Here is a 26,945-nt window from a genome sequence, read left to right on the forward strand (position 1 = left end):
ATTTTACAAAAACCGCATTGAACCTCATGCCCATCTCAGTAAGGTACAAAAGCATGCTAACTGTTCTAAAAAAACTTCAAAATAAATTTAAATGAAAACCCCTTAAAAAAGGGTCTTTTATTTTTGTTAGTTTTGTTTTTTAATCGTATGCATATTTAAAGTTACTATTAAATCTTACACCTTACCAGTTCTCTGTAGACTCCTTCATTCTTTCCCTCAGGTTTTGTTATCTTCTCTTTCTGGAACAGCTCCCTGTTTCGATTCCCTCCAGCATTCACACTGAGATTACTTCTGCTACTACCACCACCTCCTCCAAATGTCTTGGTCTTTAGATAAGCATAAAAATAACATTTCAGTAAACTGAACTTATGAAAATAAGCCTTAATATTTAGCTAGTACAAGAACTGCAATAAATTCGAAGCAGCTGTATTTTTTTTTTTATGATTATGCTTTGCATCAACAAATAAAGCACTTAGACACACAAAAAATGATGAATTTATTAAGTAGGACTTCAACGTTTTTTCTCTTTTGACCAAATGAGGCTGTAAAACATGTATATATAATTCTAGTTTTTATGAGTTACCAAGCAAATCATAATTTCCATTTCCTAAAATGGAAAACCAACAGGGGGCATAAAAACCAGACACATTAGAACGAAAACTTCCTAGCTGTTTTACCAGGCTGAACAGAAAGAATCTTGGGGTTTTCAGAAATGAAAAAAGTAAATGAATATTAGTAACCTCTACTTCCCACTTTGATCTTGTTAGCTGAATAGCAAAAATCATTTTAATAGGGCTATCAAATCAAAATTATAGCTACAATAAAACATTATGATGCATTTATTAGCTTTATTCAAATAAAAATATACTCAGTCCAAAAGGACTCTCCATTTTTGATTCATATTTTCAAGAAAATACATTAACAGAATTTTAAGAAGGCAAACATCAGAAAGTATTTGTCAGTTAAGAGAGTTAAACTAACAAGAAAAGATCAATTACAGGAAGTAAAATGCTGCAACACATGCATTCTAACCTCCTTGCTCTTTGCTACTTCTGCAATGGCAGCTGTTCTCTGCTTTTCAAATTCATCGTTGTCAGCAGCAGGTTTTACAGTATTTGTCATTTGCAGAGTCTTTCTCCGATCAAGCTCTCTACTGTCGACTTGTACATGAGACACACATTTCTGGTAACACAAAATAAAGATTTAATTAACTTGTCTGTCTACTTTCATTTGCAGAAAAAGAAAACAAACAACAAAGTAATGCTAGCACAGCTTTAAAGAATACAAACACAAACACGTACACTCAGTGCTAGCTATAGCTACCTTTGCTGCAAGCAACTCTGGTCCACCAGAGATGCCAAAAAGAATCACTTGTACACTTCCAGCTTATTTCATGATGTAGCTAATATGATTCTCGTAAATACCTTTGTCATTTAAGAGTATATGTTGGTGCCTTCAAGACATTGTAGGAAAAATCAGAGGTCCCACACAACAGAATTTTAAGTTTGAAATTGAGAGAAAAATATTAAATATAAATTGGCATAATGAAATGACAAGATCAAAACCTACGCCCCCCTACCCAGCACCTCCTCTTTAAACAAAGTCTTTTTTTGTATCCAGATCATCATGATCTAAATGTGTTTTGACAGCCTATATTTAAATGGAACTACCTCTCCCTAGATATCATAATACAGATTTTTTATGAAATGTTTTATGAGCTATCATGGCTGTAACTTGTAGGTTACAGCTGAATGACAAAGAAATATACTATACCTGCCCAAAAGGCACAAAAGGGGGAGGGCCACCTTCCGTTCCAATATTACTCCTATTGTGTTTTGCTAAACTCTGTAAAAGAAAATTGTTGCATCAGTCATGGAAACAGAACACTGTGCCAAGTTGGACACTTCATATGGCCTTAAGAAAAGTAGAGTACACATGTTAAATTGATTAGCAGTTCTCCAGATCCAACAAAAAAATAACATAACAGTACGCATAATCATCATTAATATTTATGGCATTCAAATGCTCTAAACAGCTAGTCAGCAATTGCTAATCTAGACCTGAAAAAAAAAAAAAAACAAGCATTCTCAAATAATATAAATAGTTAGTCAACAACAAAAATGAAATGGATTTGTAAGACCTGCTTTAAAATATCTGCTCATAGTCAATGCGCTGTTTCTCTTTCTTTACAAACCCTGACAACAGCAACAACCTGCACAAGAATGAAATTCGGTGGAACTGACACTATGGTGTGTGTCAGTTATTTCATACTAAACAGATATATTTGGGTCAGAACTGGATAAAGGGAAGATAGGCCCTTAATGATGTTAAAAAGGATTTTAAAATATATTTTGCATAATGCATTTATCTTCATTTCTTATTGCCCTGTTTGTTTTTACTGTTTTGTGTGTGTGTGTTAAAACACTGTGACAGTCATGCATGATTGCATACATCAGTATAATACATATTTTAAACTTAACTCTATATGTAGGAGTTACTTATACGTATTTATTAGAATTACTTATACGCATTTATTATCCTGATGTAAAATTGATTTAACTCCATCACGAAACTGCAGTATAAATGCATATATGCTTTTAGCCATTATACTATCATATATTATCAGGGAATTTCAAAAAATACCTAAGATATTAATTTGGCTAAGGTTTTACTAAGCTAAGGCTTTCGGCCCACTCTTTTGAAGTTACCCACTTTTATTCCATATGCAAAGAACATTTTTGAAGTCATCTATGATCATTAAACGTATCCAAGGGTAAAAGTAAAATAAGTAAACAAACAAACTTTTCTTCACGCCCTACAGCAAAAAAAAGTTGATAAAATATTCAATAAATTATTCAAAACAAAGCACTTGAAAGTGCAAAAATCATAATTTTTTGCTGCTTTAGCACCAGTTCACTTAAAAGTGCCTTCTTCAAATTATGAGCTAAGCAAGGGCTGATCACTGGAGCACACACGTACATTCCTGTTGCTGCTAACTGAAGTCACCCAGTACAACAGCCATTTATTTCATGGGCAAGCTGGTTCCTCAGGGAGGTATTCTAGGTGAAGGGTAAAAAACGCCTCTACAGCCAAGCTTGTTCCCATGTGACTGGGCGTAAAACATGGCACTTCATGCAGGATTCATTTCACCCAGCTTTTCACAGCATCTACAACATAAATGTCTGTATCTGAGTCAGTGACATCAGGTTCTTTTTAGAGCCAAAGGCAAACAAGGACTGCTAAGGAATTATGTCACCCCTCAGATACATGACGCCTTAAAACCTGCCTGTTCTTCCCTACTGACTGTAAAATGACTTTAGGGTGACTAAATCCAATAGACATCTTACATTACAGACATCATCTGAGGTTAGCATCATGCATGCTGTCCTTACAACATGAGCCACTACAGTCTGGCTCCATAGAAACAGACGTTATTCTGTTAATCCCTGAAGCCACTGGTGCTAGAACAATACCAAAGGAGAAAAAACACTATCAGTTGGCCCTTCAAATGGGGTTTGAACAACCTAATTACCCCCAGAACATTGAAAACACTATGAAGGAATGATTATTTGGAATTCTCATTTAAAGAAATCTGTGGAGCATTGTCTTGTATTTCTAAATAATCAAGAAAAAAGATTACAAGGTAACCTTTTCATTTACTCCTTCCTTCTTTATTTACTGCCACTTAAACGGTGACACTTTAAAAAATGAAAGGAATTTAAAGGCAATAATTACCTTACAACAAATTTTATTGCTACAAAGAATACAACACTTATTCCACTTGAACTGCATTTGTTGTGTGATGACACTGCATTCATTCTGTATACACAGTATTTGTAATGCAAGTCTGTTATTACTAAAGTCTGATTCCTCCCCAAAGCAATTTCAAGCATCATCCTGAATGGAACAAAATGGTAATGCAACTATAAGCTGACAGGCAGGTATCAGGGCAATAATTTAATACTGGACAAATAATTTTAATCCCAAAGCTTTGTAAAATTATTTGACTTAATAGCACTAATTTTTAAAGCAAGTATAAATAAAATTATTTATTTCATCTTCTACACAAGAAGCCCAATTAACGCTCCTCAGACATCATAGTGGAGAGACAGAAATTGATTTGAAAACAAGGAATTTGAAATAGTCGCACAAATATAAGTTTTCTGTCTTTTTATGCAAACACTGTGCAGTATTTCATTTAATCCTGACTGGCACGATTAGACAAGGAGTGGCAACGTCCTTGCTCAAATATCTTTGAGAGCTGACAGTCTTGCTTACTGTCAACCATTCTTTTCTGTAAAGCTTTCTGAACAGGAAACATCAAGTTCATGGGGAAAGTGCTACCAAAGTAGCATCTGGCTTCTATAGACTTGTTTCAGCCCTATCTATCTAGTTGTCAGCCCAGATATAGAGCTAGAACTATGATTAGCAGTGGCCATGGTTCACCTGTCCAAACTGATTTCTCGTCACCCATAGCTTTGCGGCTGACATGGTCACATTCTTGCTGCAAACTTGACCACATGCTGTGAGCTGTTCAGGGAGAAGAAATTGAAAATCTAGCGAACTCTGCAGCTTCCTGGGAAAGCGGAGATGGAGCTTTGCCCCCATGTAACCAAGGACAGGATGCAGGGGCATGGCGCAGAGCTGCACCAGGGAAGGTTCAGACTGGGCATTAGGAAAAATTTCTTTACCAAGAGGGTGGTCAAACACCGGAACAGGCTTCCTAGAGAGGTGCTTGATGTCCCACACCTGTCAGAGTGAAAATGCCCTCACTAACATGCTTTAACTTCTGGTTAGTCCTGAAGTGGTCAGGCGGATGGACTGGATCTTTGTAGGGCCCTTCCAACTGACCTGTTCTCTTCTATTCAAACTGCAAAATGGAACCAGAGAACTCAGGGGATAGCAATAGGCAATAATTAAATTCCTGTAACATATCTAAAAGAAAATCAGTGAAAACAAACTCTTTTAAACATATCACGTAAAGCCAACCTAAGCGGCTAACAAGTGCTGAAAGTTGCCCTTATCAGCACTACAGTTATAAAATGGTTTGCTTTATTGTAAGCAGAAATTGTTCTGTAGTTATTTCTTGACATTGATTTCAAGAACTAATTAGTATTTACAGAACAATGTTTCTTTGTTGAAACACGGGTAGAATAAACAAAAGAACTGACTTTCCAAAACTCACTAGTAAAACAAACATGAAAACAGATTGTTCAAAGTATCACTAATAAAGCTAGCTGATTCTGTAGAGCATTCTCTTTCCAATTAGTTGATATTCTTAAGAACATGTAACATCTGTTTGTGTCCCTTTTTTCAACCTTGTAATTCAATGCTTTTATCTGGAAAGAAAACTTACAAGGTTTATAGTAAATATGAACAAAAATGATAATGAGATGGTTCTGTTTCTAGTCCCAGAACCCTTTTTTAATCAAGCAGGCAGTTTCATTTAAATCCATGATATTTTTTTTTCCTTTTTAAATATTGTCAATGATAAAAGCACAAAAAGAATGCCAAGCACACTCTCCATTCTTGCTGGTTCTGTAACTCATGCTCAAATTAATTTTGGCCCAGTTTGCTCGTATCTATAAAATGCAAACCAACATCAAAGAAGGCTACCCATAACAAAAAAGTGTGCCAAACTTAGCATCAGCAACAATAAAAGTACTTTGCAGAGAAACAATCTTTGTAAGAAGCTACTCTTTGTTTCATACACATGGACATAATATAGGTGCGTGTCTCTTCGTAGTAGTAATAGATTCATTAAGATTTTGGGGCTATTTGTAGCACGGTCACAACTTCTTGTCCTAGGCACTTCCACTTATTTGTGAGGAAGTCCAAGTAATTTTCCTGCAGCAACATTAGTTCCATCAAGACAGCGACCATGCTAAAACAAAGTAAAGGAACTTACAAGTATTTGCGCTTTGCTGAAGGACTTTTAAATTCATGTAATCACAGTTTTAACCTAAAGCACTGCTGAAATCTTCAGTATAGGTTACTAACTTCAATACTTTCTGTAAAACTATGGAATTTTTTTGCCTCAAAAATTTACAATTACAATCTACAGATTGTATAAGGCATCATTCTTTAACATTTTGGTACCAAAGCCACTGCTTTGGTGTCATACTGGGAAGTGACCAACTATTAGGGAAGTAACCAAACATAGTCTAGCAGACAACGCCAAGTTGGGAGGGAGTGTTGATCTGCTCAAGGGTAGGAGGACTCTACAGAGGGATCTGGATAGACTGGAACAATGGGCTGAGGCCAACTGCATGAGGTTCAACAAGGCCAAGTGCCAGGTCCTGCACCTGGGGCACAACCACCCCATGCAATGCTACTGGCTGAGGGAAGAGTGCCTGGAAAGCTGCCCAGCAGAAAGGGACCTGGGGGTATTGGTCGACAGCCAGAGAGTGGTCTGGGTTGGAAGGGACCTTATAGGTCATCTAATTCCAGCCCCTCTGCCATGGGCAGGGACACCTCCCACTAGATCAGGTTGCCCAGGGCCCCAGCCAACCTGGCCTCAAACACTTCCAAGGATGGGGCATCCACAGTTTCTATGGGCAACCTGTTCCAGTGCCTCACCAATCTCATAGTAAAGAAAGCCAGCTGAGTATGAGCCAGGAGTGTGCTCAGGTGGCCAAGAAGGCCAACAGAATCCTGGCTTGTATCAGTGTGGCAAGCAAGAGTAGGGAAGAGATTGTCCCTTTGTACTCAGCTCTGGTGAGGCTGCATCTCAAATAATGTGTTCAGATTTGTGCCCCTCACTACAGGGAGGACACTGAGGTGCAGGAGTGTGTCAAGAAAAGGGCAGCAAAGCTGGTGAACGGTCTACAGAACAAGTGTTATGAGGAGCAGCTGAGGGAGCTGGGGTTGTTTAGCTTGGAGAAAAGGAGACTCAGGGGAGACCTCATCAATCCCTACAACTACCTCAAAGGAGGTTGTAGTGGGTTGGGGGTTGGTCTCTTCTCACAAGCAAGAAGAGATGATATGAGGGGAAATGGCTTCAAGTTGCGCCAGGGAAGGTTTAGGTTAGATACTAGGAAAATTTTATTCACTGAAAGGGCTGTGAGGCATTGTAACAGGCTGCTCAGGGAAGTGGTTGAGTCACCATCCCTGGAGTTAGCTAGAAGACCTGTAGATGTGATGCTTAGGGACATGGTTTAGTGGTAGACTTGGCAGTGCTAGGTTAAAGGTTGGACTAGATGATCTTTGCGGTCTTTTCCAACTTAAATGATTCAATGATTACTGCACTGAAATACATTCAATATGGTTAACAAAAGTTTTCTGCCCCTGCAGACTAAAAAAGCAATCAGTTGCCATGCAAAAATAACTTTTAATTTCATTTGCAACAATATATTGATCTATTTACACATATTTGGCTTCATCCTTAAAAATACTTGGACAGTAAAGTTCTAAAAGTTTCTTGTGGAAAAGTTCACAGCTGACACATTACATTTAATGACATAAAGCATAATTTGCATCCAGTAAAACAAGCATTTCCAGTGGTGTTACCTCACCCTTTGCAATTCCCACTTTTCTATAAGATGCTCCACTTCACCTCCGAGAACTGCAGTATTACTGTCATCCAACAGCAAGAATCCATTTCTCACTTCAACAATTCCTGAAAGCTTAATTTTTGTTCCAGGTGGAGTGTTCAAGCTACAAGCAGAAACAAAACCAAGTATTTCACATGTTTATTAATATTTTGCCACCAAAAAGAACACACAAAACTATTCCTATTATACTTTCAACATTGACATATTTCATAATAAACAATTAGCATCAAAAACCTTTGCAATAACTCCTTCAATAGGCACAGTAGTTTTCAATAGCTTTTTTGGAACACTTCCCATTCATTACACAAAGATGCCATATTGCAAATTAGATTCTAACAGAGATGAATGTTTGCAAATTGTCTGTTTGGTTAAAATCCAATTTAACAGTACCAAGCTAAGGATGTGATTTGTCTAGACTAACAGAAGATGTCTCAAAGTCAGTTGTCTAAGAGTAAGTTCCTCATCCTAAGACTCATTTATAGTTAATAAACAGAGGATTTCCAGATGGTTAATCATCTCGTTTGTTTTAGACATTTAACTTAGGAGAAAACAAGGAACAGTTGAGAAAGATGCCTTCTATACATTGCTAACAGCCAGGACTGTTCCAGAATATAAAAACCATGCACCTTGTGGTGCTTCTTCTCTCATTACTCTATGATTTAAAAGCAGATGGATGCTCTCTGTGGTCAGCTCCCACAAGAAGGTACCTATCTTCTTCTCATTTGAATCTACCCTATAAAAAAAACAGCAGATGCATAAAGGAATCATGCATCTCCAACTCATAACTGAAAGATTTGACAAGCGGCACAATCTGGAAACAATTATTTTTACAGTAAGAAACAAAAGAGGACAGAGTGTTACAACCTTTCAAATAGGAAATAATAACCTCTTTAAAATATGCTAAAGCTATCATTGCAGTCACAGAACCATACCACATGGTAAGGAACATTCACAGAGAAGTCAGACAATTTTAGCGCTACTAACTTAACCCTTAGCACTATTAATCGATTTTCTGTATTGTTCTGATAGAAGCAAAGAAAATAAGATCAGAAAAAACAGACAAGAAAACAAGAACTTATGTCACTACTACAGAAAGTAGTGAGTTCTGACACTGGAGACTTTATCTGAACTTTCAAATTATGTCTTTTACTGATTGTTGGTCTTGTGTGTATTGTGTGCTCTGGAATCTAACGCAGGACTCTGTTTGCCTTCCTTTTCTGCTCTTTTTATATTCACATTGGAATATGATATTCCAAGTTGTGAGGGCTCAAGCTAAAATTAAAATATCATCAAGAGCTCTACTTTTAGATCATCTTCACTCTAAACTGCAATCTGTCTCCTACTCAGAATGAGCAGCTTAACAATCAAAGACAACATTTAAAAATGAAGTACAAAAGGTCTATGTCTAGCAGAGATAGACAACGAAGATGCTTTTTAAATAGAAAGTCATCTGGAATGAAGAGCAAAGCATGCCGTTACTCCAGAGACTACACACTGGAGATTATTTTCAATATCTTAATGACTAAACAGACAAGAAATCCCCATGTTCAGCAGTAATTAGCTCTTTTGTCCTTCATTTTTAACTTAAGAAAAAATTACTAATTCAGTACAAGTTATAGCCTCGTCCGTGGTAGAGCAGCACTAATTGCATGAGGTTAGGTGTGTCAGGGCTGTGACATTCTCATTATCAAGTCAGACACAAAAATCTGGAAAAAAAAAAAAAGATTTGGCTCAGGTTTGCACACACTCAAAAGCCTGCTTGCCTTGTTAAGCCTGATTCAACAGATGGCTGCAAAAATCCTCTTCGGCATAAAGAGCATTGTAAATTACATTCATATACACTTCTGCATGCTACTTTAAAGTTCTCCCATATTTACAAAATCTGAGAAAGAAGCGAGAATAAACCAAAGAGCAAAGTTGCCCACCTTATTTTTGACATACTACTGTATTCTATAGCTATGCAGCTTGTGTGTCCATCAGTCATCTGTAAACGTAACATTCTGGGAGCAGCCTGAGACTCTTCATTATCCTTTGGTGCAGCAACATTGCGTATTTTCTGTATTTGCAGAACACATGGCCCTTCCAGCTATATATGCAGAACAGAAAAGACAAAAATGTTAACACCTTGAAGCAAGCACACTAATATCTAGATACACTAACAGATGCCCCCAGGCAAAGCAAAGTGTAATGTAATTAGGTAGTTACGTTCAATTTCTATCACTCACATACAGTATGTTCTAAAACATGACAAAAATGGCTTTTTCAGAGAAAAATTTCAGCTGTAATGATGCTTCATACATCTCTAAAATATAAACTATGAAAAAGAAGTGAAAGATTTGGAGTGAGGGTACGAAAGAAAAAACAAAGACTTCGAATACTGTATTTGTGGTGGAGGATTTCTGTAAAAACTGCAGAGGTTATGTTCATCTGGAATCTACTTAAACTTGAAGATTTTGTATAATTTCTTTCAATAACTGAATGTTTGAAGAAGATAGTATAAACAGCAGTATTTTCAGTTATTTCTGTCCAAGTCTTATTTCTGACAGTAACAGTTAAATGACCAATCCTGTTTCTCATATGAATGGAGCTTTCTTTCCCCTTGATTTCAACAGAAGCACAACTGGATAATTTAATGTATAATAGGAAAACAAGTCCCCCTCAATCAACTGATTTCAAAAAAGAAGCCACAAAGAGATAACGATGAATATTTTTCTCTTCTAGAATTTTTGTACAGAAAGATTATTTCTATAGTAGTGAATGACACGCCGCCACACTCAAATTGCTTCAACGCATTAAGCCTAGCTTATTACAAATTAAAACTGGTTTTTTTTGTGTTTTGTTTTTTTTTTTTAACTATATACAATGTTTTCTAAGTACAAATGAAGAAGCATTAGTTATGTGAGAAGCACTCCTAGTTGACCACAAGATCTGGTACTCAGCTGAACAGTAACTTTATTATGATTTCAATTTCTCTCATAAACGTTAAGTAAATTTTAGTTCTGGGCACGTGTTTTTGTTTTTAAATAACTGTTTGATAGACCCCTTACAATTCTGGAGCGCAAAGAAATTAGAGCTAGGCTAACTATGAATATATATGCAAATAGATTCAGGTTTTCTGATACACTGTATCAAGCATGCATTACAATAAAGCACAGCTGCACATTTGTCGAGCTTAGACAACAGCGTCTGCTTCTTTAATGACGAAAATTACATGTTACTTCAAAGAAACAGGTGCAAAAGAAGAACAGAAGAATGGTACTCTTAAGTAACTACACTATATTAACATCCTATTTGTTTATATGGACTTAATCAGGGTCTTAGAGCTTCCCCGTCTCAATTCAGCTCAGTTTCACTCTCACCACATAAAACGACCATATAGTGATAGCAGAAGAAGTCCATCTTCCTGCAGAAGGAGGACTACCATCACAAAATTCCAGGTGAATCCAGAAGACCTATGCCAGTAGTCTTTGCATGAACTACTTCAAAGAATCACTGTAACCCACCACATAAAAAACCTCTTAACTCGGCCAAGTTACAAAGACACATGAAGGCAATGTTAATAAATTTAAGTTTCCAAGTAGCTGTTCTCACTGAGCACAATGAAGAGTCACATCAAATCCAATAATAGCAAGACTCTGTAGGTACCATTTTTACATTCAAGAGAGTTCATCAACCCAAAGTTAAAAGCTCTCTAGACCACTCTGTAGTGCTTGCTCACAGCTCCTTCAAGCCACAGGTTTCACACTGCTCTCTTAGCACTTTTTTAAGATGAAAATCATTAGATTCCGGTAAAATAACCATGTTGCACAATCCCAAAGAAAGAGCAAACTACAACTGTACTATCTGGAACCTAAGAATGAAGGCATTACCTACATGATAATACGGGATTACATAATCACAGAATCATCTAGGTTGGAAGAGACCTCCAAGATCACCGAGTCCAATCTCTGACCTAACACTAACAAGTCCTACACTAAACCATATCACTAAGGGCTACATCTAAACATCTTTTAAAGACCTCCAGGGATGGTGACTCAACCACCTCCCTGGGCAGCCCATTCCAATGCCTAACAACCCTTTCAGTAAAGAAGTTCTTCCTAATATCCAACCTAAACCTCCCCTGGCGCAACTTTAGCCCACCCCTCATCCTATCACTGGGTTCATGGGAGAATAGACCAATGCCCACCTTGCTACAGCCTCCTTTAAGGTACCTGTAGAGAGTGATAAGGTCTCCCCTGAGCCTCCTCTTCTCCAGGCTGAACAATCCCAGCTCCCTCAGCCGCTCCTCGTAAGACTTGTTCTCCAGACCCCTTACCAGCTTCGTCGCCCTTCTCTGGACTCTCTCGAGCACCTCCATGTCCTTCTTGTAGCGAGGGGCCCAAAACTGAACACAGTACTCGAGGTGTGGCCTCACCAGAGCCAAGTACAGAGGGACAATCACTTCCCTAGACCTGCTGGCCACACTGCTTCTTATGCAGGCCAGGATGCTGTTGGCCTTCTTGGCCACCTGAGCACACTGCTGGCTCATATTCAGCCGACTACCAACCAATACTCCCAGGTCCTTCTCTGCCAGGCAGCTTTCCAACCACTCATCTCCCAGCCTGTAGCGCTGCTTGGGGCTGTTGTGCCCCAGGTGCAGGACCCGGCACTTGGCCTTGTTGAACTTCATACAGTTGGCCTCAGCCCATCGGTCCAGCCTATCCAGATCCTCCTGCAGAGCCTTCCTACCCTCGAGCAGATCGACACATGCACCTAACTTGGTGTCGTCTGCAAACTTACTGAGGGTGCACTCAATCCCCTCATCCAGGTCATCGATAAAGATATTAAAGAGAACTGACCCTAGTACTGAGCCCTGGGGGACTCCACTAGTGACCGGCCTCCAACTGGATTTAACTCCATTCACCACAACTCTTTGGGCCCAGCTACCCAACCGGTTTCTAACCCAATGAAGCGTACGCCAGTCCAAGTCATGAGCAGCCAGTTTCTTGAGGAGAATGCTGTGGGAAACACTGTCAAAAGCCTTACCGAAATCAAGGTATACCAGGTCCACAGCCTTTCCCTCATCCACTAGCATGACAAAGCATGTCACTTTGTCATAGAAGGAGAAAGATTGTATACAAGATAACAGTTGCTCCAAAAGTATTTGCTAACTGGACAAACAACTGCACACATATTAATGAATAATCTTAGTTTTTCAATGTGAAAAGTACAATATCATCTTATACAATATAACATATAGTATTGTGGTATATAATGACATTATAATATTCATACTGAAAGTTTAAAATTTATTTATGTGAAAACTACTGGATAAATCAGAACTCTTGACCTTGAAACTGGAGAATGAGACAAAAGGTAGTGACTGGAAGTTGAGGATTAATGAATTCAAAGGCAGAAGTAAGGCACATATGTTATCAAATGATAATGAATTTCCAGAGTAAGCTACTTTTTTCTATAACACTATTTTAAAATACTTTTAAAGTTTTATAACTAAAATTTATTTTAAATTTGTGCCAATCTGGAATGTGAAAGATGATAGAATTACTTTGTTCACGGCCCTTTTCAGCTTCCTGATTTCAGTACATCACCCTTCTCTTTGATGTTTTTTACAGACTTTAGTAATGTGTTTCTTTTTCACTCTACTGAGACTTTATGCGAAGTATTTGTCAAAATCATTCAAGTGTAGACTTTTAAGACCACCTTCATAATTTCAAAATGAAGTGCATCTATTTACTTTAAGAACTATTTGTCAAGCAGACCATGATTAGACAAAGCTTAGATTTCCTCAGCTTATATTTGTAGATAAAACCTCATATATGTGTAGTATAAAAAGTCAATGAGACATACCACTCCTTCCTCTTCATCCACAAAACCCATCAATGCTAATTCAAGAACATACATGACTCTTGTAAAGAAGAACAACAGGAAAAAATGAAAACAGTATAAACAAATATCCACATTATTATGTGATACAATATACTCAGGTCTTTCCAGACACAGTTTAAATAAATTAAAACATAACTTACTCATATTTAGTTAACTCATAGGCTTCTTCAATATGAAGAACCATATTTAAGTACTTCACATTGTGTTCAGAAAAAAGAGTCTGTAATGTTAACTATACACTCCGACTGTACGGGGCTAGTAGATCAACCATTGGATATACTATGTAGAACAAATCAAAAGCCCTTCCAGCAAATCCCGAAAGTCACTAAAACTATTTAATACCATTGGTCTTCAAACAGTACTTACACTCGCCACAGGGTCAGCAAGTTAAGACACTGCTGCACACAAACAGGATGGCAGCAATCATCCTTACAACAAGAGATGTTCCAGATCAAGCTAGAACCAGAAGCATACTAACTTGCCAAAGTACTGTGATCAAGGTAGAAAATCTTCTAATAAATCAGTCCCTTCTGATCTCAAAGTTAGAGGTAAAATCTGAAACAATTCTCAATAGCTACCTAATGATTTTTAGTAATATAACAACTAGACTATAACGTACTGTTTTCAAGATACCGCCTGCCTAGAGGCATTGCTTTGATGCACTTAACCTCATCTGAAAACACAAGTCAACCTTTCACAAGGACTTTGCTATATCTATTATATCTAGCATTATGTACTTTTTCTCAAAAATACAGATGGAATCATGCCTCTTTAAAGCTCCTGAAATAGGCATTAGGAGCTAAGAACACAATCAAAACATTGAAAAGGTGAAGAGTTCAAGCATGAGAGCTTACCTAAAGCTGCTAAATAGCTCTCTCCAGACAGACTATCCCTCAGTTTGATCTGTCAGCATCACTGCATGCACAGCCACAAGTACCTAAGCCTGTCAAAATCACCTCAATTATAAAAGATCGATGAAAAATTCATTTTTGACATATGCAGCTTCAAACACAGAGCAATCACTCTCAATAGAAGCTAAACACAAGCACCTCAAGACTGAAGCTTTTTAATGCAGATCAGTTGTAACTGGAACAGCAAATTCAATCATGCCTTAAACAAAATAAAAAAGGCTGTAGGAAACCATGACATCCACAATCAAAGAGATGGTAGAAGGCAACTGAGCACTGTTAAGTTATACTAATGTACTGGCAGAAATTGGGAAGCGCATGAATAGCTTTAAACAGTAATTAAAATAGGTAGCAAGTTATGTTCTAACTGCTTACCATCAGCCTGTCAGTACTCGGAAAGCATTTCTCTGATGTCAGAAATGAAATCCTTTCTGAATGCTCGTGGAATGAATGTTTCAATTGTAATGGAGCATACATACTCAAAACGAAGCTATACCCTAAATGTAACATCACTACTAAAATGTACATTATAACTTGTTATAACAGACTTCCTTGCATCTTCATTACATTAAAAACACTCCGCATATATTCATGGCATACAGTGATCTGGATGGAAATACGACGGTTGAGCCTTCTTAAATCCTATGCAAATGTGGCCATCTTGTGGTTAATGGTGGTTATATAGATTTTTAAGGCCATGCAAAACAGATATAAATGAGTGAATAAAAGATTTTTGTGTATCAGTGACTAAAGTTGACAATCACCTATATAGTCAACTGCCCGTATTGTTTCACATTTAGACTCTGTTCTGTCTTTTATGAAAATATTTGCCTATTGTCTTAATGCTACAAAACAAAGTTATTTTCCATGCAAGATGGAAAATATATGTTCTCAAGATACAGATACACAATACTGATTCTAGTTTTGGATAGGAGCAACAACAGAAATGTGTAGTTTTTCTTCCCTCCTGAAGCAATTCTGAACCACAGGTACCTTCTACTGAGAAATTACACAAGTATTTTTACACATCTCAAACTAGGCAGCAGCACTTATAAAGTAGTCAGATTTGCCTAACTTTACTAAATGAAAAAACTGTACCATTAGGAAAGCAAAGATCAGTGTACTATCTACTAGTTTGTGCTAAATGCTATAAAAAAGTCATTCCCAGACTTTTTCTTTACAGTCCATACTTCTTTTCTAAAGCTGGAGGACTACCTTTCTCCAGCAAAAGGTTTACAGAGTTTTTTTCTAGAATAACCATCTAAAAGCTATGATTTTAATAAAAAACAGTTGATTGAAGTAAGACCAAACTAAATTTTAGTAAAAGTTCACATATAGAAAGTCCAATCTCCTTAGCAGTGTCAACAGAAGCAGACAAGTTTGGAATTTAAGAAATAATAAAACAAAAATGAATGTGTGCCACAATTTTCCTTCATCCCATTTCCTCTGGCTTCTCAAAACCCCTGTCACTGTTGCCACGAGTTATTCGCAAGGAAAAAAAAAAAAACAACAAAAAAGCTCTTTCCCACTGTTTGTATTTTTACTCTTTACGACTGAAAATGAAAGGAATAGATACACACTGATTTCTCTCAATTACCTAACTATATGGGAAATAGAAGTACCTTGAATCAAGCAAACTTTCATTTTAAAAAATTTGGATTGGATTGCTGCAGTACTCAATCCTACTATCCAGTCTTCCATCCCCATCAACTGTAAGACATAACCCCCTGCAGAAATATATCAAGCTCCATTCACTAACAACAATGACAGTCGCCTTTAAAAAAAAGTAACAATTGCTACAGGGAAAAAATGTTCCAGAATATTATTGCTCTGATTATTAAACATTTTTTTTTTCTCCCCAGTTTTTAATTTAGACTTCTTGACAACTAGTTTAAATCATTTTTCCACCGAAAGCTCTCTTCCAATTTAAACTAATCTTACTCCTCTTATATTACTTCCTTCTTTTTGATGTGCTTACAAACTCTGTTCCTCCCCCGATTCCAAGTTTGCTGCCTGGAAACATACATTCCTTTCCACTTCCCGCTTATCCTAGTAATACTCCCTTGTACTCACAGTATCTGAATTTTACCTTTCTCAAAAACAATGACCAAAATCATACAATCGTCAACTGTAACAGAACCTCAGCAATGTCTTCCCAGATCTAGAGGTGTCTCAGAACACATCTTAATTCCACTTTCCTTTTCGCAGCTACATTGCACTGTTTACAGGCAACAGCAACTTCAATAACCAAGTTTCTCTCCTCTGCATTGACTCCCAAGTGAGAGAGTTCTAAGCCTACAGCAGGACTGTCAGTCCCCAAATATGTGATTTCACATTTTATACATGTAACTTTTGCTTACTGAGACACAGTAATCACAACTTTCATACACCTTCCCTATTTTGCCACAGAAGTTAGAATATCCATACTGAAAATGGAGGCAAAGCATCAAGCTGGAAAAAAAAAAATTATCATTTATCTCCTTATTACATCTTTAATTTAAGAGCCTCTTTTATATTGAAATCCGTGAGTCTGGATTTAAAAATCACTGAAATCACATCATTACTCTCCCTAATCATTACTTCCCTTTTATCACATTTTTCCTTTTTCAGTGGACAATTTTAGTTCTGAACATACACTGGATAACCTTAAATTAAAAGCCTGTTGATCTACAAATTAGTTGCTTATCCTCTAGCTCACTAAGTCAACATAAATCAATCAATAACCACTCTTCCCCCCCCACACACACTAATCTTTTAAAATATACTAAATTTTTCACAAATCAACACATCTCCAAGCATAAAGGTCACACTTGTAAGTTTTCCCTACAATCTAACAAAAAATGCGTAATTTCCAACCTCTTTTGCAAGAACAGCACTCTAAGTCTTGTCATCCAAGTACAGTAACTTGCTTTTTACATTGCGATCTGAACCACTCCAAAAGACAAGATCAAAAAAACACTATTTCCGGTATTTCCTATGTCTGCAACACACTTAAAATTGTTTAGTCAAAACTGCTAATCTAAAAAAGTTCCTAAAAAAGCACTAAAAAAGTGCTTTAAAAGTGCACTATAAAGGCACTAAAAAAGTATTTCTTACCGGAATTCTAAAAGAGCAACATTAAGTGAAGAGACCTTTTATCAATGTGCCATCCAACATTTGGAGCTCTGGACAATGTACATAAGTACAAGAACTTTAAATCCTTTTTTCACTGGTCCGATGACTACAAGACACCATACACATTTCCTACCTTGAATAGCCACAGAAATGATTTTACAATAAACTAATATCAGACCTTTGTTTTCTGTTAGTAATTAAATTGCATAGGTGTCATAGCCCTCCTACCCTCAAGCAAATCAGCACTTCCACCCACCTTGGTGTTATCAGCAAACTTACTGAGAGTGCACTTGATCCCCTCATCCAGATCACTGAAAAAGATACTAAGCAGAACTGGCCCCACTGCTGAGCCCTGGGGAAACTGCTAGTGACCAACCTCCAGCTGGATTTAACTCCATTCACAACAACACTTTGGGCCTGGCCACCCAGACAGTTTTTTACCCAGTGAAGAGTACAACCATCCGAGCCACGAGCAGTCAGCTTCTCCAGAAGGATGCTGTAGGAAACTGTGTCAAAAGCTTTACTAAAGTCTAGACAAACAACATCCACAGCCTATTCCTCATCTACTAAGCATGTCACCTTTTGCCGTAGAAGGAGATCAGGTACATCAAACAAGACCTGCCTTTCATAAACCTATGTTGTCTGGGCCTGAACACCTGGTTGTCATGTATGTGCTGTGTGATGGCACTCAGGATGATCTGCTCCATAACCTCTACTGGCACTAAAATGGAGAAGTTCCTAGGTATATTCTCAAGTTAACAGCTGAACAACTACCTCTAAAGAAACCCAACAGTAATGCAACAAACCTCTGAAAAAAAAAAAAAACACTATCAAAATCACTTTCAACTGAAACCATGTTTCAACAGCAAAACTAACTATGGCAAGCATGATCATGGATCACGCACCCAACAATACTTGGAGAATTACATTTATCATAGAATGGTTTGGGTTGGAAGCGACCTTAAAGACCACCAAGTTCCAGCCCCCCTGCCATGGGCAGGGACACCTCCCACCACACCAGATTGCTTAAAGCCCCACCCAGCCTGGCCTTGAACACTTCCAGGGATGGGGCATCCACAACTTCTCTCAGCAACCTGTTCCAGTGCATCACCACCCTCACAGTAAAGAATTTTATCCTCGTATTAACTAAATCTGCCCTTTTTTAGCTTAAAACTGTTACCCCTGGTACTATCACAACACCTCATAGTAAAGAGACCTTGCCCATCTTTCTTATGGCCCCCCTATAGGTACTGGAAGGCCACTACAAGGTCTCCCTGGTGTCTTCTTTTCTCCAGGTTGAACAACCCCAACTCACTCCCTCAGCCTGTCCTCATAGAAGTGCTCCAGCCCTGCTATCATTCGTGACTCCTCTGGACTCATTACTAGGCCCATGTCCTATAGGACATACCTAATATGTCTATGTCCTTCTTATGCTGAGGGTCCCAGAGCTGAACCCAGTACCCTAGGAGGAGTCTCATAAAAGCAGAGTAGAGAAGGACAATCACCTCCCTCGAACTGCTGGCCACGCTTCTTTTGATGCAGCCCAGGATGCAGTTGGCTTTCTGGGCTGCAAGCACACATGTTCTTCAGCAACCAACACCCCCAGGTCTTTCTCCTCTGGGCTGCCCTCAATCCATTCTCAACCCAGCATGTATTTGCACCTGGGATTGCCCTGACCCAGGTACAGAGCCTTGCACTTGGCCTTGTTGAAGTATTTAACCAAATATGTTTAGATTTTGTCAATATTACATGATCTGAAGTGCAAAATTCAGTAATACTCAAGTAAGCAACTGCAAAATAAACAGTGTAAAAAACAGATGACAAGAAGTACTTTGTTTGTTTTCCATACTTCGAAAACAGAATGCTGAAGGGGAAGAAAAATATTCAAATCATAGATATAAGAAAAAGACTAGATTTTTTCTTTCCTTTTTCTACATGGAAAAAAAAAAAAGCTTTAAGCACTGAAATAACTTTAACTGTACGTTATTGGAAAACATAAAGAGGTAAACAATCTATCAAAATTAATTCATAAACTAACACCTTGAAAAAAAAAGTTTTTGAAGTAGCACTTGCAAAAACAGTTCCACATAGTAAGAAATAAAATTAATAATACTTCTTCCAGAAAGTTGGTTTAATAAGTAATGGGTTTCATGCATGGACTGCTGTCTGGCTAACCACTATGAACTATCGCCCAAGAATGGTATCTCTCAAGTGGGCTTTTCGTAGTTGACAATGATGTTCCTCTGTTGTTGTTGTTACAGAAGCTTGTGGTACATCAGTCACCACCCCATTCGGACAACAGCATCAGCAGAAATAAATCCAAACAGCTCTTAAACAGCCTCTCTCATCAATCTTGCTTTCTCAAAAAAAATGCTGCCTTGATTTATTGCTATAGTAAATTTCAACCGTAACGAAATATGTTTCTCAGGAACTTTCACATCAAAAATAAAGATCATCAATATTGGGAAATTGAGATAATGATTTGAATAGAGAACTACCACTAGCATTAAAATAAAAACTCCTTCATTCAACTCTCTTAAATGAAGAAAACAGGAAGGGCATACCAATGAGGTCAAATTCAATTTTTATCTAAACATACAGTATATATGTCAAAAATCTGGCATATCTAAACTTCGAATATAATACTATCCTCTGGAATATAAAGCATTGTCATCTGACATGGTTTATCCACATAACCCATAAGCTGCACAAACACAGGTAAATGACAAAGTTTATAACCTTAATCGTGTTTATCTGTGGATACTGTGAAGAAAGTATCAACATTTATCATTATGTTTCATAATTATACAACTATTTTCCTTTATTCGTAACCTGCTTTGCTGCACTCACAAGAATAAAGAAGAAAAAAAAGTTTTGATACTACGTCAAGATCAAAGAGGTTAAACTGTTTCTGAATGATAAGGAAGTTGTTAGGATCATTCATGTTTATTTAAGCACTTCAAAGTTCAGAAGTAAAAAGTCTTCATTATAAAGCATAGTGAGCAAACTAATGTAAATATATTCTATAATGTACTCAAATATTGGCTTCATTTGTATGTTGAATAATGACAAAAACAGACTAACGCAGTGCAGAAGTCTGTCATCGCACAGAAATTACAACAAAAAAAGTGAAGTTAATATTGTCTACCTTTTCCACCTTTCCACCATTGATGTCACTGGGGAGGAATTTCTTGCCAATAGTTCTTAAATCTGTCTGAAATTAACAGAGAAGACAAGAGAATATTAACCTAAAATATCCCATTTCAAAAAAAAAAAAGTATCATAAAAAGCAAAAAGTGCATTTCTTCTATACCGCCAATCATTTGTACAGTATTAAAAAAGTCCCTCTAACCATCCATATAAGATGAAAAAAAATCAACTACTTAAAGTAATTTTCAACACATTTTCAAAGACAGTTAAAAATGCTTTTAATCACTGAAAAGAAATGACTAAGTAATGCTTATTTATTAGACTCATCTCTGATGTTTAATACAGGCAAACTTCTTCCCTCTTCATCTGGCACTTAAGAGAAAAGCGTTTTTAATTTTTGTGTTTTTACACATACAAATCCATCATAAAAGGTTGGGAACATTTCTGCAATTAAACCTAGAGTAAAAGTTTACGTCACATTTCTATTAAATGCCTTTCAACTTAAATGTCTGTCTGATTATTTCTTTTGGAAGTGAGGTAAACAGCTACATGACATTATTCAGCAACTATGCAACACAGCTGTTGACAATATTTAACTGAAGAACTCATATGATCAAAGGAATAAATCTCTACAAAAACACCTTCCCCTAACCACAGTTTGGACAAGCATATCAATCAGGATGATGCATGACAAAAGGATAGCCTGGATGGCTTATATGTGGAGCATGTTAAAATAGGAAATGGAATAAAAACTAATTAAACTTTACACATCAAGTTTTTGCAGAGGGACCCGGACAGGTTGGATCGATGGGCAGAAGCCAGTGGGAGGAGGTTCAACATGGCTAAGTGCCGGGTCCTGCACTTTGGCCATGACAGCCCCATGCAACACTACAGGCTTGGGGCAGAGTGGCTCAAAAGCTGTGCAAAGGAAAAGGATCTGGGGGTGTTGGTCGATGCTTGCCATGAGCCAGCAGCGTGCCCAGGTGGCCAAGAAGGCCAACGGCATTCTGGCTTGTATCGGGAATAGTGTAGCCAGCAGGACCAGGGAGGTGATCGTCCCCCTGTACTTAGCTCTGGTGAGGCCACATCTCGAGCACTGTGTTCAGCTTTGGGCCCCTCACTACAAGAAGGATATCAAGGCCCTGGAGCACATCCAGAGCAGGGCTACAAAACTGGTGAAGGGCCTGGAGCACAAGTCCTATGAGGAGTGGCTGAGGGAACTGGGGTTGCTTAGTCTGGAGAAGAGGAGGCTCAGGGGAGTCCTTATTGCTTTCTACAACTGCCTGCAAGGAAGCTGTGGGGAGCTGGGGGTCGGCTTCTTCCCACACGTAACTAACTAGTGATAGGACCAGAGGGAATTGCCTCAAGTTGTGCCAGGGGAGGTTCAGGTCGGAAATTAGGACACATTTCTTCTCAGAAAGAGCCGTCAGGCATTGGAACAGGTTGCCCAGGGAGGTGGTGGCATCACTGTCCCTGGGGGTGTTTAAGGAAAGGTTGGACGTGGCACTTATGGACATGGTCTAGTGGGTGATATTAGTAGTAGGGGGATGGTTGGACCAGATGATCTTGGAGGTCTCTTCCAACTTTAATGATTCTATGGTGCACTTACATTTGTTAAGACTAAAAAAGACAAAAAACAAAAAAAAAAAAACAGTAGTGCAGACTAAAACACTTATGTTTTCTAAATTCCTCGGCTTGAAATAAGCCTGTTTAAAACAGAACATGCTGCTGCAGATTCCTGTATTGAAGCTAAAACCCTGCTTATTTATTCAGGTCACAAACGCTTCCTTCAAAAGAAGAAGGGCTAAGCAGAATTACTATCAGAAGTTATACTAACTTGCCATTAACACATGCCAATGAACTACTGTATCTAGAACTGAGTAGCACTACATTTTAGCATGGAAAATGCTGCAAACTAGTGCTTCATTCCATTTTTTTGGCTGAGCAACACTGGCATCCTGTAGAGAGTAAAAATAATTGTAGGGATGCTCTGCAGATATTCAGAGTGAATATACTGAAAGAGTGGATAGATGTTCAAATTGTTTTCTATTGCAAAACATAGCCATAGAGCGATAAAAAAGCACATTTGGTTTTCAATCTGAGCCCACATGATGAAACCAATCTGTCATCTGTCAGTTATTTATCTCTGAATAGCACACAAACTTCTATAAACTGTTCTGCAATGTTCCGTATCCATACAATTGACAAGTCTCCAGCAAGATGCTTTGCAACCACAGCAGCAGGAAGGGGAAACACTTAAAGTCTGTTGCAAGATCTTATACAAAATAAAAGCATTTGAAGAACTGAAGGCAAGTTTATGTCCATTTCATACTTATTTCAGCAATTCACAAAAACACCTAAGTTGGCTTCTTTCTTGGTTTCTTTAGTCCAAAATTACTCTAACAGCTAATGAGAGGTGTCAGTTTTTGAGAGATGGAAACTAAACTCACTTTTATCCTGTCTTTCAAGCCACACCACTTTTCCCTAACTTACCCAACAGGCAACTTAATCTTCTGGGCATCAAAACAACTGACAATAAAAAAACATTGATAACCAACTAAACTGGCTTTGAATATTTGCATAACATTTCTGTTTTATTTTGATTTTGATTATCCATCAAACAAGCTGGAAATGCACTACATATCTGTGAATTTCCTTGTCAGCAGAAATAATTACGACCAATCCAGATTTCTACAGTAAATCAAGCAACTGTTTGTAGTTACATAAAAACATACACACTGCATGCTTTAAAGAACAGCATGCCCAGAAGTCGAACTAAGGATGTTTTACTCATCCCAACAAACTAATAGTTTGCACTATATTTTCATGCCCATGTCTATACACAGCAGTTCTGATTTTGTTATTGCTTGCACTTCGACTTTAGATTTAAATTTGAAACAAAAATATTTTCTTACTACAAATTATGTTCATTTTTCTCCCCCCAGGTTTCACAGTTTGGAATAGGGGTCATATCCACATAAAATTAAGAAATAATTCATATATGCCAGGAGGGAGGAAGGCACCTTGTCCTTTACATAAATCACACAGACAACTGTATATTTAATTAGCCTCACACACTTATACCTGACCCATTAGATATATTGTTTTTAGCATGATTTGTCAGAAAAAAAGTTCACAATCATAACTTACATTAAGGGCAACTAGGATAATGTCATTTGTATTGACTTTTTCAGATGAACTTATACAAGCTTCGATTCCTTCATCTGAAAGATACCTGTTAAAGAAGAAAATATATATATTAGAATATCACGTTATTTATATAATAGTCAAACATTTGTTCTGCAGGTAGGGATTATTTTTAGCTTCTATTTTCTATGCTAGTGAAGCATAACTTAAACAAATACTTAGAAAAAGACTTCATGTAGTCAATTCCTTTACACTGAGGTAAGATTAAGAGATTCGTTTTTTCTTTTCACAAAATAACAGCAACCATCTTCCACACACACCCACACCCCAGATCACAGGAGCCTGGTTTAAAAAAAAAAAAAAATCAACCACTTGGGCATTACTCGGTATTATAGTGACATACTCATGCATTTTTAAGGGAAAAAAATTACCAAGAAAAAACAAAACAAGAAACAAACCATGTCTGTTTCTAAAGAGCAAGATGATACAGTTAAATGCTCAAAGGCTGGGCAATACAACACCACCATCCAACACAATTAATAAATAAAATTTGTTCATCTGAAAACTAAGGAAGTTAATCCATTACAACAGGATTTGGCTAATAAATTCAAAAGGGCTGACCTATTATGACTTCCAAAAACACTTAGCAAAAGACGTTTTTAGCTTAACTTGAGTGGTCAGAAATTGTGATATTTGTTATTTATCTTGCCTCGCTTATTTCAAGCCCCTGTGTTCATTCTTAGGTAGCTGGCTGTTTTCTCTGCAGAGCGTTTAGTTTTCCTTTAAACATCACAGCAATCATTCAATAATTGATAATTGCTAGATACTGAACCTGAAACACAGTACTTGCCCAAAAAATATTCGCATACTAACTACCTAACAAGAAACCACCATTCCCAAAGAAAAACACAGGATGTATGAAAGAAAGCTTAATATGCTTTAGTAAATATTAAAAATATGCACTCCGAAGTACTTCAAGAAATACTTCAAGAAAACAACATCCAGGTGTAACATGTAACTATAATATAAACATGTGAGGGAAGAATCGATAGACCTTTTTAGTTCTAGCCCAGATAACATGAACAGCTCCAGCCCTGACAGCATTGCCAGACTAATTAATGATCCCAGCTGAGCTCTAACCCAGACACCTGAGAGGAACTAGCTGTTCCCGTCAGACACTGACATCTAGCAAATCCTAAGGGAACAGAATACCACCCAAAAAAAAAAAAGGCACTAAAGAGGGAGGGGGGAGAGAAAAAAAAAACACACATATATAAAACAATGTGAAAGAAACAATCTGATTTTTCATATAGAAGGCACACACTTGAGAACAATAAGGTGGCAGGATTTGTTAGCCTGCGTAGGAACACAGGATTTCTCAGCAGTGGCTCGGATCTTGCATACTGCCGCCTGGGAAGACACGAAGTGGCAATTCCTACCTGGGATTAGCAGACGGACCTCATTAGCTGGAGTCAGCGTAAAGTGGAACGCAATTCCCACTCTGCCAGGGGGAAACTACAACAGGTACGTCCTATAGGGAGGACCCCATAAACCACAGTGGAAGCCTTGAGTAATTACAACAGACTTCTAGAAAGAGAAATATCATAAAAGCTACAAGTTTACCTCCTGTTATCTTCAGTACAAAGTTGAGTATCAGCTGTACCAGGGTGGGAATACAAAACCCATGAGCTGAATTCGAGACAAGATGCGGAAACATTCCTCCTCCTCTGCAAATTAAGTAATTCTTCAGTTCTGCTGAAACTAGCAGAACTGCAATTCTGTTATGAGCTACAGTCTAGTACTTAGATGTAGGCACTAACATTTTCCAGCAAGAAAAAAAATATATATTTTTAGCGAGTAAACAACAATCTGACCCAGAATTAAATTTTCCCGAGATGGGATAAAATTGATTACTTCCGCCATCATAAAATTCGCTGCTGAGTCATGTTGCAATTTCTCACTTCAAAGTGGAGACTGAAACAGAGCTGATAAAATCCCACTCTGCTTTAGTCCAAATTTTCAGTTTATAACTTAGCAGTTAGTTTGTCTCATTACTTCAGAGGGCTTTTTTGAGCCAGGAAAGATAAATACACACACAGAGCAGAAAAGGCCTTTCATTTTTGACTTACACTAGTTTAAGCAACAGCATTTTGGAGACGCATTGCCCACACCTGACTGAAATCTCTATCAGAGTTACAAGAGGCAGCAACCTACAACCAAATGCTATTTGGGGACATCTGCTACCTTGATAAAGCAAGCACAACAGCTTTTCAGCAAAAGCATGATTTAAAACCACAATTTTTAAAACAGTCTTAAAAAAAATAAAACAAGCTCTGTAACCATGGGGGGGGTGGGGTCAGGAGCAAAATTACTTTCAGGAAGAAAGATCAAATCAATAATTATCTCTGCAAAAGCTATATTGAAGAACTTCAACAGACAAAGAACAAAATTTCTGAACCAGTAACTTTTCAGGTGTTGCTTCTGTGCAACAGGGACATAAAAGTGCAGATATCACCAGAAATAAATGGTCAGGAACTGGGTAGGGAACAAACCATAACCAGAAGGGTTGTGCACCCTAAGTAACCAAAACATACATTCCTCCTACCTTGACAGAAGTCTGGAACTAGGGTATGTCAAGACAATCTTTCCTGCTTTACCCTAGGAACTCTTTTATGGACTGCTTTATACAGGCAGTACTCCAAATGCATGTCTAGATTTTCTTCAACTTTTTTGCAGAAAGTTATTACTTAAAATAAAATAATTTGTTCTCCTTACCATCTGTTTTATCTCCTGTAAGAACTACCTAAGTTTTAGTCTTGAATATTTCCTGCTACAGGTGCACAAATTATTTAAGAGAAAATAAATAAAAGCAGTATTTCTAATAAATTTTTATTTTAAAATAGATGCAGTTGTACAAGGAAATATACATCCATATCAAGTATGAAAAGGGAGTTACAACAGGCAAAATTAGCTCTTCAGAAGGCATAATCCTCAAAACATATGGATTATAAAGTCTGAAATTCTTTTTCCAGACTCCAGAGGAAAGAGAGTTCCCTTTTCAATCTGCTCTTAATGTGCTGTGATGGATATGTGATGGGTAACATTCTTAATGGGTATGTAATGTGCTGTAGGTAGGACCTTTACAGCAAAAGGTCACTTGATCTTTTTGTTCTCTCTGTAATGAAAG

The 26,945-nt window shown here is 37.6% G+C and overlaps 1 protein-coding gene across 2 annotated transcripts in view; it reads right to left on the reverse strand.

The window, feature by feature from the left end:
• The window catches only part of TDRD3 (tudor domain containing 3), a 108,859-nt gene that overhangs the window by 43,863 nt on the left and 38,051 nt on the right, over positions 1–26,945 (reverse strand). Inside the window, exons 2-8 of one of the 2 annotated variants that reach the window (XM_048047757.2) lie at positions 23,762–23,846; positions 20,610–20,675; positions 9,479–9,639; positions 7,515–7,656; positions 1,774–1,845; positions 1,033–1,182; positions 186–326 (exon numbers count right to left, since the gene is read on the reverse strand). In XM_048047757.2, the coding sequence (XP_047903714.2) occupies positions 186–326; positions 1,033–1,182; positions 1,774–1,845; positions 7,515–7,656; positions 9,479–9,639; positions 20,610–20,675; positions 23,762–23,846 (817 nt within the window). The remainder of the gene's footprint in view (positions 1–185; positions 327–1,032; positions 1,183–1,773; positions 1,846–7,514; positions 7,657–9,478; positions 9,640–20,609; positions 20,676–23,761; positions 23,847–26,945) is intronic. The other variant, XM_048047758.2, reaches the window with a different exon arrangement.

This window comes from Anser cygnoides, chromosome 1 (genome assembly GCF_040182565.1).
Source record: "Anser cygnoides isolate HZ-2024a breed goose chromosome 1, Taihu_goose_T2T_genome, whole genome shotgun sequence".
Taxonomy (NCBI): Eukaryota; Metazoa; Chordata; class Aves; order Anseriformes; family Anatidae; genus Anser; species Anser cygnoides.